This window comes from Heptranchias perlo, chromosome 4 (genome assembly GCF_035084215.1).
Source record: "Heptranchias perlo isolate sHepPer1 chromosome 4, sHepPer1.hap1, whole genome shotgun sequence".
Lineage (NCBI taxonomy): Eukaryota > Metazoa > Chordata > Chondrichthyes > Hexanchiformes > Hexanchidae > Heptranchias > Heptranchias perlo.
In genome coordinates, this window is record NC_090328.1 from 59,431,591 (window position 1) to 59,444,800 (window position 13,210).

General features: G+C 40.5%; 1 protein-coding gene and 1 long non-coding RNA gene across 9 annotated transcripts in view; one reads left to right on the forward strand and one right to left on the reverse strand.

Annotated features, from left to right (window-relative positions):
• Positions 1-232: 232 nt before the first annotated feature.
• LOC137320965 (uncharacterized) lies at positions 233-3,893 on the forward strand. Its single transcript, XR_010962687.1, has 3 exons — positions 233-500; positions 2,498-2,529; positions 3,178-3,893. It is a non-coding gene; the product is annotated as an uncharacterized lncRNA (long non-coding RNA).
• Positions 3,894-5,752: 1,859 nt separating this feature from the next.
• The window catches only part of sema6a (sema domain, transmembrane domain (TM), and cytoplasmic domain, (semaphorin) 6A), a 152,680-nt gene continuing 145,222 nt past the window's right edge, over positions 5,753-13,210 (reverse strand). For all 8 annotated transcript variants that reach the window (XM_067982996.1, XM_067983002.1, XM_067983000.1 and 5 more), the window contains one exon: positions 5,753-9,557. In XM_067982996.1, the coding sequence (XP_067839097.1) occupies positions 8,392-9,557 (1,166 nt within the window). In that variant the 3' untranslated portion in view covers positions 5,753-8,391. The remainder of the gene's footprint in view (positions 9,558-13,210) is intronic.

Genomic DNA, 13,210 nt, shown 5'->3' on the forward strand with positions numbered 1-13,210 from the left:
ACTTTGTGCATCATTTCCACCAGCTGGGTCTCCTCACCAGAAGTCCGGTGAGGTTTGTTCATGTATGCAGGTTTTGTTTGACAGAAAAGACATTCAGTGAAATACACCAAACTAAGACTTGTAAGCTGCTTAAAATGTCTAACTTGTGCTCTGCAATAGTGTGTTTCACTAAGTGAACTTTCACAGTAGGTTATTTTATATTGTTTTTTTTATCTTTCAGATCTTTTGTTAATCTTGTCCATTTTTAAGAGTCTCTCTTCTCCCTTCCCTCCCGCACTAGCCACAGAGTGAATGCTAGCTCAGTTGAAGTATTTGAAAAGAAATGGAATCATTCTGGATTCTGCAGTGACGAGAGTGATATGGGTTTGGAATAGTTTATAAGGATGAAAAATAGATTGGATCCTAATACAGTGCTTGGATAACAGTGAGCCGGAAGGGCTAGATAGCCTGTTTCCATTTTGCGATCTGGTTCATAAATCTTATTTTGAAACAATATACAGGTAAAGGGATTATAAACAGAAAATCTACTTTATAAGATTCTCAATAGCTTTCTGTGCTATAAACTTCTACGGTTTTATCCACTATTATAGCCCAATATTTGTCTTGCCTCCACTTAACAATATTACTCTTCATTTATAATAATATTTTCCAATCTAAAGTATAAGTTTATTATCATACATTTCTCAATATTAGATTCTAGTTACTACATTTGGTGGACATCTAAATTTTATCCCTTTCATGTGCATATCCTACATTACAACACAACTTTATTAGCATTGGAAAATCTACTTTTAATAGGTTCATCAATATTACTTAGAAATACTATGAACCGCAGAGGTCCTTAGGCTTGCAGAATGGATAGCAAGCTGGCTACAAAACAGAAAACAGAAAGTAGGGGTTAAGGGTAGTTACTCAGATTGCCAAAAGATGAGAAGTGGTGTTCCACAAGGATTGGTGCTGGGACCACTGTTGTTCACCATTTACATAAACGATTTGGACTCGGAAATCTGAAGTACAATTTCAAAATTTGCAAATGACACCAAATTGGGGGGTATAGTTAATACCGAGGAGGACTGCGACAAAATACAGGAAGACATTAATAAACTTGCGGAATAGGCATGTAATTGGCAAATGAATTTCAATATAGATAAGTGTGAGGTATTACATTTTGATAGGAAGAATAAGGGGGCACCATACACTGCTTGGATAATAAGAGTCTAAATGGGGTAGAGGAGCAGAGGGATCTGGGGGTACAGATACACAAATCACGAAAAGTAGTGACGCAGGTTATTAAGGCCTTAAAAAAAGCAAACCAAAAACTGGGATTCTTTTCTAGAGAAATAGAATTGAAAAGCAGAGAAGTTATGTTAAACTTGTATAGAACCTTGGTTAGACCACACCTGAACAGTTCTGGTCTCCATATTATAAAAAGGCACTGGAGAAGGTGCAAAGATTTACTAGGATGATACCTGAATTGAGAGGTTATACCTATCAGGAAAGATTGAGCAGGCTAGGGCTTTTTTCTCTAGAAAAGACGGAGGAGTGACCTGATAGAGGTCTTTAAGATTATGAAAGGGTTTGATGGGGTAGATGTGGAGAAGATGTTTCCACTTGTGGGGGAGACCAAAACTAGGGGCCATAAATATAAGATAGTCACTAATAAATCCAATAGGGAATTCAGGAGAAACTTGTTTACCCAAAGAGTGGTTAGAATGTGGAACTTTCTACCACAAGGAGTAGTTGAGGCGACTAGCAGAAATACATTTAAGGGGAAGCTAGATAAACACATGAGGGAGAAAGGAATAGAAGGATATGCAGATAGGGTTGATGAAATAGGGAGAGAGGAAGTTTGCGTGGAGCATAAACATCGGCATGGACCTGTTGGGCTGAATGGCCTGTTTCTGTGCTGTACGTTCTGTGTAATTCTATGTAGGACTGATCCCAGGGCATTCGAGATGCTGCCCAATTAGAACTACTGCCATTGATCATCACCCTTTCCTATTATTGTTTCTGTTTTATCACAAGGCTTGCGAGGCTCATTAACAAATGACTTCTAAAAGTCAAAGATATGCAGCATTGACAATATTACTAATTATGTTATATCCTCAAAGAATTCCAATAAATTCATTAAAAATGACCTGCCATTCATAAATCCATATTGCTTTAAAATTATTGGCATTGCTTTTGAATTGCTCTTTTGTAATAGATTAGCTTTCCTATTCCTTTATAATAGACTAATATCTTTTCAACTGTAGATGTTGGGCTAAATGCCCTATAACTCCCAGGATTGGGCTTCAGATGTTTTTTTAATTAGAATATTTCCAGCTTTCTGGTGATATACCTATGTTTAACAAACTTCAAAAAAGTTTCTCCCACTTCTATTCTTATTTCCTTCAGTATGCCTGGGTTCATTCCATTTACTCCTGTTGCTCTGTGAATATTCATTCCTTTTAAATGGCCATTTTGTTACTAATCTCTATTTTCTTTGTGAACTCAGAGGCATCACCTGCCCATCTTACTACTGCAAAGGTAATTCCATCATTCTCTGATCATTGAGCAGCCTCACTTGTTTTGTATTCTCCATTCTGGATTATGAATTTTTACATTGCTTTTGGTTTTAAGTTTATAGTTTCACACATTTCTATCTCCCTATTTTTCATTTTTAAAAAATTGTATTTTTTATTTATATATTTTAACTTCCCTTTTTGGATTCAGGTTTAACTGTTAATCTTCTTGCTATAAAATAGATCGAGTACATGTAATCAGTACCCTTTTCAACATATCTTCAAATATACACTAAAAATCTTGTGCATTTCTGTGCTTCCTGTCCACAACTTTCACTTCTTGTTATCACGATTTTGTCACACTTTTATGTCAGCACTTAACATTGAAATACCTTCATTAAAGGTTTTACTTCACGGCCTCAGCCTCTCTCAAAAGCCTAGGGTTCAACTGGATATTATTACCTCACAGCAGTTAGAGAGGTCTTTCAGCCACATCTGTGCATTTTGAGTGCTGTTTGCATTAGGGTTGCCAACCCTCCAGGATTGTCCTGGAGCTTCCACAAATTAAAGATTAAACTCTCGGACACTGTTACAGGCAACCTGGGAGAAAATCATAGGGGCATTAAAAATAATTGTGTGTTTTGTTCATTTCCCTTGAATACTTGTTTATTAGCTATGAAAATATTGCCATGAGGATGGACATCCCAGGCAACCAATGGAGGGAGCATGGGCGTGGGATGAAACCTCCAGGAATACGTCCAACCAGAGTTGGCAACTGTAGTCTGCATGAACTTCCCAGCATGCAATACGTGCATCAACGAGCTCTGAAGAAGTATAGAAGGGCGTATCTTATGAGGATTTGAGAGTCGTTTTAGTTTCTCTCAAAGCTTTTTAGAAAAAGCAAAGCTTAAAGTGTCAAAGCTTCATTTAAGTATAACAAAGAACAGCTGTAAACAGGAACATGTGCGATCATAGTTTCTTTGTTGACAGAAAAGAAAACAAAGAAATTATTTGTGGATAATGGATTGCTGTTCATCATAGTTGAAAATTCAGTTAAAAAATCTCCTCTGACCCATTTTTGAGGCTTATGGATGTACAAAAACAATATAAATGACAAACTTTTGAGTGTTTTATGAGGTCATTTTTGTTTATGGAAAGTTATGCTTATTAAAGACAGTATCAATTGGAAAACTCAGTGCACTCTATTTTCTGTTTCTGCGCTCCTGGTGAGTGCTGAGATGCAGATCAGGAAATTGTACATGCAGCTTTTGATATTCTGCCCATTCATTTTAAACAGAAAATTTACACATAAAAACTTTAAGGCAAGAACATAAAAACAGGAATGGGGTATCTTGAGGGTGTAAAAGTGACTGTGGAGGAGAAGACTGATGGACAGGAACCTGGTGGGAAGTTGGAGCCCAACGGTTCAAAAAGGGTCTTCAGTTTCTTGTGTCCCATTCTCCTAATCCACCCGCCCATCCCCACAAGGATGTTATACCCTTAATACTTCTAAAACCCAGCCATACCCAGTACTGCCATACCGCCCACCTCGTGCTCCAAACCCCCTCCTTAGTCTTGCTGGACCCTGGATGCACCTCCCCAGAAATATTCCCTCTCAGATCCCAGGACCCAGGGGAGTGGGATTAATTGGATAACTCTTTCAAAGAGTCAGCACAGGCATGATGGGCCAAATGGCCTTCTGTGCTGTATGCTTCTATGACCCCAACTCCATGCTCACACACCTTTAGACCTCATTTCCAGAGCTCCAAGAACCACATTAATGCTCACAGACCCCAAGACCTCCTTTCCCAATGCTCCTTGGATCCCAAATCCCAGGATTAGCTCCAGTGTTCCTAGAGCCTTCCACTCCATTGTTCTCTGCATCCTACGACCTCTTCCATTAGACCCTCCTTAATACTGCTAAACCCTGAGACGCCATCATAATACTGTCAGACACTGGGCGCTTCCCCAATGCCAATTAGTTATTGTCCCTGGTTCTACTACTTGATATAATAACCCTATTCTTGTAACGTCTCCAACTCACCATGAGCAATGCTACAGGAGATCAGATAGCGTCTTTAAAAGCATTCTACTTTCGATTGTGATGTTTTTTCCATCGAGTAATTTTTCTTCCCCAATGTTGTCTCTCTTTTCTTTACATAGAGTGATCAGCAACTGGATCAGATTGCCAGGGAGGGTGGTTGAGGACGGGACTCCAGACTAATTTAAGAAACAGCTACTTGTGGCAATGGGAAGGTGGTGGATTTGGTATTCTGGAAGGACGAGATCAAATAGGCCTGCTTCATCTAAACCCTTGTGACCTTAAATGCTTTCATACAAACCGTATATTATATTTCAAAATTAGTAGATGACCCACTGGTCCTCCAGATAACCTGAATTGACAGAGCCGTAATGACCATGTCTGTCACTGACAATGGTCTGGGTGCAGAGGAGTAGGAACAAGGTATTGCAGTCTGTTCAGCACATCCACATTCCACATGGTGTCTCTTGTACTAGTTGTGTACTCAACTTGTAGATTATTGATGGCAGAAACACAATATTAGTAATTCCACCTCCAACTCCAATTGATGCATGCCACTCCTTTAAGGCAGTGTATATTTCATCAAAGGAAAACAAGATGAAATGTATTACCACATGCTGCAGTGAACATGTAGTCCTGTTTATAAGTATACAAAACCGGTATTGAAGTTACTCGAATGAACCTTGCTGATATGAATAAAACAATATTGGGGGAAGGAGGAGGGATGAAAGGGCCTTAAGAGAGCTAGAACTCTTGTCTGTTTACCTTGGATTTAGGTTTGATTCCAGCTCAGGCTTACAGAATAGCTGCAAATAGTGCAATATATAACTCCCCACAATTCAACACAAATTGGTAATTTTACTCAGAAGTCACAAAGATAAAGGAACCGTTGTGAGAAATGGAAAAATTCACAGTAGTGCAGTACTGTGTGAACTTTTGAGGTCGTGTTTAAGGCATATCATTGTTCCTGTTTAAAGGATTTTACTCTGCATCTGGATCAAAGTGCTCAAAGTTGATACAGGAAAGGCAAAATGGTGCAGAATGGAGCATTGTTCTATCATCTCACACAGTAATTCAATGTAAATGGGTTACAGATGTGTTGTAACAGATTAAGTGCACTCCAAACATGAAATCAATCAGAAGTTAATGTTACATTCTAGTAACCTTCAGGGCTCTGGAAGAATCACGACACTCAAACCAATAAAACTACAGCAGAACAGTCTGTTTTATTACATTATGTAATAATTAAAGAGTTTTTTTTACAACATACATTTGAGTTGTGAATTGGATGTTAGGGATGTGGAGCTGAGGGAAAGAGATTGTGTCAACATCACAATATTTTACATATTACACAACCAGTATTTGACTGTTGTATCTAAGAGTGTATATCAAGGGTGAGCTTCAAAGGCACGCATAGGGGCAAAGAGGGGTCCACAAAGACACTGCCAGAAAAGAAAAGGCAGCAAACAGCATTCTACTATTCATTTATCTCACGGCATTACATTTTGAATCAAATCAATGCTTGTGAATACCATATTGGCCTTTCAATATGAACTTATCAGGGCTCTTTTTGCATAAAAAGTATTGTGATGAATTTCTCAAGTTAAATCCTAAGAACGTATTAAAATTGCACTCCAAGTTAACTTATAAACAATCACACAGCATGAACATAAAGAAGGCATGAAAACAGCAAACATATCATTTGCCTGAAACATACAGAGTTAAATTTTAAAAAACTGTCTTGAAGGAATGCATCAACACTAGCCAACATAATGAAGTAATGCAAATGGAGGACACAGAAGTAGAATGTGTATGCACCCTTGTTACACACTTTGGTCTAGTTCCTTCTGGAATTATCTAGCTACCATTCTAAACACTAGCCAACTTGCAAGTAAGTGTCCAATTGAGGAAAAGAAAACTGCAAAAGCAAGTAAGTACAAAAATAAAAAAGAAAAGAAAATTCATACAGCTCAATAGATAAAAACCTTATTTCTACAACATGTTGACAATTATTTAACAGATAAAAACACTCTATTCAGCGTGCATGACAAACTGAAAAATGTAAAACAAAAACAATAATTAGAAACAGTTGTGCCAAAAGGTTTTCACTATCCTTCTGGCTACACTTATTATAGCAGTGTTACACCAGCAGGAACCCGCCTGCTTTAAGACTGCCTTGCCAATTCACTAACATTTACAATGTAGGTTTTGTGGTGCCTTCAACTGAGGCACTAGCCAATTGGATAATTTATCACATCATAGCGATTGCCCACCTGTCACAAGTAAAAACATTATTAAAGCACATCCGTCTTTCTGAATTAGCCAGTGGGAATACATCATATTACAGTGCTGAAAGAAAGTAAAAATGAAAGGAAACACACCCAGAGAAATGTGGATGAGTTTCAAATTTTCTGCAATTTACAGGTTTTCGGGAGGGCAAGATTGGCACAACAATAGGATGATCAATCAAATGTGATAGAGCCCAGATTTCTCTAGGAATTGAGGAATCAGAACGTATATATTCTTTCAGAGAGCATTCGTTCCAAATGGGCAGAAAATATTCAGCAGAAATATGCTTTTTTAAAAAGGGGGGAAATGTTTGCAGATTACTACCTAGAACTGTACACAATTGATGTTGTAAGGCACAAATTTACACATGGAAGAAAAGAAGCTTGTCACACAGATGTATTCCCAGTTAGAACCAGCATGATAGAAGTATGATTTATGTATGGTAACAGCTTGCCTTTCAGCATGCTCCATCTATTGCTATCATTTGCTGTGCCACGTGCAAAATTGAGTTGGCTAGCACATGATGTGCCAGTGCCTGCATTGCAAATATCAATTACTGACAAAACCAACAGGACTATTAAATCCTCATACCTCCTCTTCATAATAGATGGTGACTCCACCTGTGTGCATGGTATCAGAGTTCCTTTCCCTCCCTCTCCTAGTCCTCAGGGGAACAAACCTGGACATTTTCATTGATGCACTCCCCCATTCAGTTTGCCATGGACCATGAAATGAACCTGTCACAATAAAATAAATATCCCCCTTTTCTTCTCCCCTCCCCAAGCACTTCGATAACCCTGTCAGCAGCTGAGTAGAAACACTGAGCTCAGTTTTCCACCTCCATATTGTTAGTGGACGGTTACTTTAAAAAAGCATTGAATGTCTCCAGTTAATTGACTTGACTTAAATAATTACAAACATTACATTTTAGACTTTCTGATTTTTTTTTAAAGAGATATCCATAAATTCATTTGAAGGAGTCAGTCATATTTTGAAATAGCACTTAAATAATAAATACCAGGAGCTATTAGTGTTAATAGTCACATTAATCATTACAAGAAGGACAATAGCAGAGATGTAGGCCAAAGCCTTGCCTAAATGGCAGATATCTGCTGTGACCAAGCGGATGTAACACTGAGAGGCATTTCACAGTATCTGCAAACAGTAAACTTCAGCTATTGTTAAGCCTGAGTCAACTTCTTCAGTGCTTTGTTTTTAAAACTCATCTCCCTAGAGAGTAATATGTTGTAGAGTCAAGGAGACATTACACGTTTGCCACAGTTTTGTGCTTTTGGCTCATCATTCCATCATCCTGTTCGTGTGCATCAATCATTAACCCCCTCAGACAGAAGTCCAACAGCTGCTAACCCCACCTTTCAAATGCTGAGTTCAGTAGCTGTAGCAGTCGTAAGAAAATATTCCACTTTTCCCAGGGAGAAGGGATAAACATCCTCAGCTTAACAACAGCTTTTTTAAAAAAACACAAAACTAGTGTTGCAGTTGCAAAACACTGACTCAGAAAGCAGGGTCCATATCATTTTCTACCTCCCACTGTGATTATGTACACGTATCATTTGGCTTGATGGAAGCTGAAAGGGGAACAAATGTGGGTTTTGGTGGAACATCTGGTTTTATGGAGGGTGTGCGTTTGACCCCCGATCTTGGCAGAGAGTTGTATGGTGCAGTGATGCTAGATCTCCTAGATACGGTTACAGCTTGTGTCTGAGACTGACCTGCATTCACTAGCATAGAGTCTACTCTTTGTGGTGCAGGAGGGGGATTCTCTCCTCTGTTAAAACTCTGGTTCCTTGAAAGGTGAGAGGAATTGGAAGAGTTAGTATTGTGGTTTCTTTTGAATGCGGATGTTTGAGGATTTCTTTGCAATGAATTGCTGGGATAGTTTCTCTTATATTCAATTGCATAAGAAGGAGAAGGAACATCCAGTCGCTTGCCCAGAGCATTCTGAGGCAACCCAGAATTGGTGGATCCAAGCGAGGCTTCTCTCTGAGGAACTTTAGGTGGCACGTGATCTAGGTTTGCAACTAATCCATGACAGGGACTTTTCATACTTCTATATTCCAGTGTGGCATTCTGATCTTCAATAGTAATTTGCGCCATTTCTGATCTATCTCCATATTCATGCTGGAAACTCTGCTGAGTGGTTGGGAGGACCACAACACTTGGAATGTGGTTGGGAGAAGCATGGAGAGGAAGATCCATGGGGATCACTGGCGATCCCATGGAAGCCAGATCTTTCGTGCAGGCATTGATTAGATTCTGGTTCCTTTCCCACTGGCTGCTCCCACGGCTGAGCTTTCGTTTCTGCTGCAAGGTTGGTGTTGACTCTGGAGTGGGAAGAGCTGTCAGGTCCAAATGATGCTGGTCAGCTTTTATCAGCATCTTAGTTGTGCCATTTGGCGTTACTATTTTACCATTATGCATCAGAGGAGTCAGCAGAGCTTCAGGTTTTGGTTCCTTTGTTTGAGCATCAAACAGACCACCGAGTTTTGTGACACTGGCCATGGAACCCCTGCGAGAACGAGGCAAGTCTTTCTCTTTCCTTTGGCCTACATTAATGTCTCTGCGCCGGTGATCACATATGCAGTAAACGATTATTCCTGAGAAAACTGCCCCCATGACAAAGGCGAGAATAACTGCAATAGCCAAAAGGGTGACTGGAACAAGCTGATCGTGACCTTTGAGGTAACTTTCACGGATTACTCCTGAAATATTAGATAGTAGACAGAATTTAGTTTACAGGAAAGCCATTTCTATTCTCTTATAAACATAAACGCCATCATTAACTTCAAAATATACACTATGATTTTGTAACCTATGAATCAAAGCATTGTCTTCACCTTCTAGGATAACTGCTGACTGTAAAATAATGAGTTTCAATATGACAGACATACATACCATACTAAATGACTACTTTCCAATCCATCAAAGCCAAGTATTTGATAGGGCAATGAAAAACCTCCAATGTCCTAGAAAGCTTTTTATGCAATTGAGTAAAGTACACAGAACAGAATTTTTTTAAAAATCTGAATAGAATGGTGACCAGCTCCGTGTTGACATGACCCATGGTGGTATAGTCAAACAGCATTGGCATTATTCTACAGACCAGGAAAGCCCAGATCCAAGTCCTAGTATGTGCTGAGTTAGCAGATCACAACTGGGGCAACAGTAGAGATGTTACAATTGGCTTTGTTGCTCCTGGACTTGTGAAGGAGAAGAAATAAATCCACTAGAGATTCATCACTGATAGCTATTTAATGACTTGTGCTGTAAAGTGGGTGTGGACCTGGACAGGATGGGCTTGGCTGCTATGACCCCAATTGAATCAGAGTGTCTACTGACACCACTGTGTCAGCCAATCAGTTGGAGGCGGGCCAGGACTTACAGCAGACAAAGTTTATTTACTCAGCAAACAGAGTCCATTTAAAAAGAGTCTCTACCAACTGGAGGAAACAGAACTCGTGACCGAAATTACAGCAACTCCTCCCGATAAAAGGAGGGTAATTTCTCCAGCAAAATGCAATGAGTGCAAATTACATGCATAAAATCAGTCCCAGTCACTTATAGCAGTGCGGGCTCCAGGCATGATTTTTTAAAATTCAATTGTGGGATGTGGGCGTCGCTGGCAAGGCCAGCATTTATTGCCCATCCCTAATTGCCCCTGAGAAGGTGGTGGTGAGCCGCCTTCTTGAATCGCTGCAGTCTGTGTGGTGAAGGTTCTCCCACAGTGCTGTTAGGAAGGGAGCTCCAGGATTTTGACCCAGCGACGATGAAGGATCGGCGATATATTTCCAAGTCGGGATGGTGTGTGACTTGGAGGGGAACGTGCAGGTGGGGTTGTTCCCATGTGCCTGCTGCCCTTGTCCGTCTAGGTGGTAGAGGTCGCGGGTTTGGGAGGTGCTGTCGAAGAAGCCTTGGCGAGTTGCTGCAGTGCATCCTGTGGATGGTACACACTGCAGCCACGGTGATGTCAGGCTGTTGTTTGACTCATCTGTGGGACAGCTCTCCCAATTTTGGCACAAGTCCCCAGATGTTAGTGAGGAGGACTTTGCAGGTCAACTGGGATTGGTTTGCCTTTGTCGTGTCTGGTGCCTAATGGTCCGATGCCAGGTGGTCCGTCCGGTTTTATTCTTATTATGACTTTTTGTAGTGAGATTGTACAACTAAGTGGCTTGCTAGGCCATTTCAGAGGTCGATTAAGGATCAACCACATTGCTGTGGGTCTGGAGTCACATATACGCTAGACCGGGTAAGGACGGCAGGTTTCCTTCCCTAAAGGACACTGGTGAACCAGATGGGTTTTCACGACAATCTGGTAGTTTCATGGCCACTGACGGGGGAATTCCCCAATCATCTCCATCCTGGCCGGGAATAGTTATGTCACTATATGCAGCCCAATTGAAGAGCCAGTTGATACTCACTGTCTAGGCTCACACCTGAAGTTGGGTCACTTGGATAATGTGTCGGATAACCACTTATATTTGTGGAACCAATAGTTTAGTATGAATCGTCCCTTCAGGAAAGGAAGACAGAAACTCTGTCCTTCTCCATCGACCACTGGCTGCTTTGTTGCAGAGAGACTCAGCTTATAACATTGCAATTTCACAGTGTGCAGAGAAAATACAATTCAATGACAACCAGAGCTTCTGATCCCACATCTGCCTACTTCCAATTCTGGAGTATTACCTCACTTCCACTGAAACCGTCATCCAAGTTTTGTTACTTCAAGGTTAATTTCTCCAGTGCTCTCCTTGCTAGCCTCCTAAGTTCTACCCTACACAAATTCCCAACTCATCCAGATTTAAGTGGCCCATACCCTATTCCACACACCTGTCCTCATTAATGCCCACTGACTCCCTGTACTTCCATGTATCGATTTCAAAATCTTTACCCTGGTCTTTTCATCTCTCTGTGGCCTTATCACACCCTAGCGCTACAATTTTCTCTTGTCCCATGTCTCTTTTTGTAACCTCAACTCCAACTATTGTATACTGTACATTGCTCTTGCTGTCTCTTCCCTCTATTAGTGACATATCCTTCAGTAACTACCCTCTGACCACTGGAACCCTCTTCCTAAACCGCTTTGCCTTGCTGCCTCATTCCCAACTTTTAAAAGCCTCAAAACATTCGCTCAGGCCATGCCTTGTCTCCTCTCCCTAACTTATTTCCTACTTCCTGATTAATATCCACTAATCACCTTGTAAATTGCCTTGGAGCATTTAGTTGGAGATGCTTTCCAGAGGACAAGATTCTAGTGACAATATACTGCTGCAATATTTTGATGTGCAAAGTGAATTAGTGTAGTTACGAAAAACAGCAAACATGTAGGTGCACCATGATAAGGATTGTGCCAGTGAGGGATAGACTCAGTCATCTAATCTGGCAGTGTTCCACAAGCAGCCTGTCGGCCAAATCCAGCCTACGCTTCTCACATTAAACACACAAAGCTGGTTTCAACAACAGTTAGTTGGAAGCGTTAATTGGCTTTGTACAATTAAGATGAAAAGGGGTGGAACTGCTCAGAACTGTGACCCTTTAAATTTCCTGGGGCTGGGGGACTAGAAAAGACTGCTCCCCAATTGGTGGACTTAGCCCAATTAGGGAGTAGCGCAGTCTTTTTGCACTAATCAATCCTCCAGGAAGTGTAAAGAGGTAAATCTTCCCAGTTTTCAAGCTTCAGAGGAGGGAGAGTTTTAGGGGGAAAGTGAGGCCGGGATGGGGGAAGAGTGAGAGAAGAATGGCAGTCAGGATAGAGAGAGGGGAGAAACTGGTGACAAAAGGAAAGGCCTTGAATGTCGTGTGTTTGGGAGTATCTGGTTTTTTTGTGTGTATTGGAGATCTGGGGTTTTTCTGTGTATAGGGGAGTCTGATCTCTTCTATTTATGGGCGGTCTTAGTTTATGGGGATTTTAATTTTTGTTTTTGGAATTTTGCATGCATCAGGACTTGCATTTCTGTAAAATCATGCTGCTCATTCATTGGAATTGGAGTGAATATCTGGCCCCAAGGTCCAAAAGATTGGAGATCCCTGATCTAAGCCACAAAGTTGTTTGTCACAGCATGGCAACCTGAGATCAGCAATCATTGTCAATTCAAAATATTTAAATCCAAATGTCTACCATTGTCAACTTCTTTCAATGGAATGTACCATTAATGTTATGGACTGATTCCTGTTCAGGTCATTTGTGCAACTCATCCTGTCAAACAGTTCATGTGAACAGAGGGAAGCAATATAATTTTTGCAATAAAGGTATAGTTTCAGGGTTCTCAACTGTTGAATAAAGGAGTCATAAGAATGTTAAAACAATGTTTTTAAGTGAGGAATTTATCCTTTCTTTAAGCAACACCACAGTTGGAGC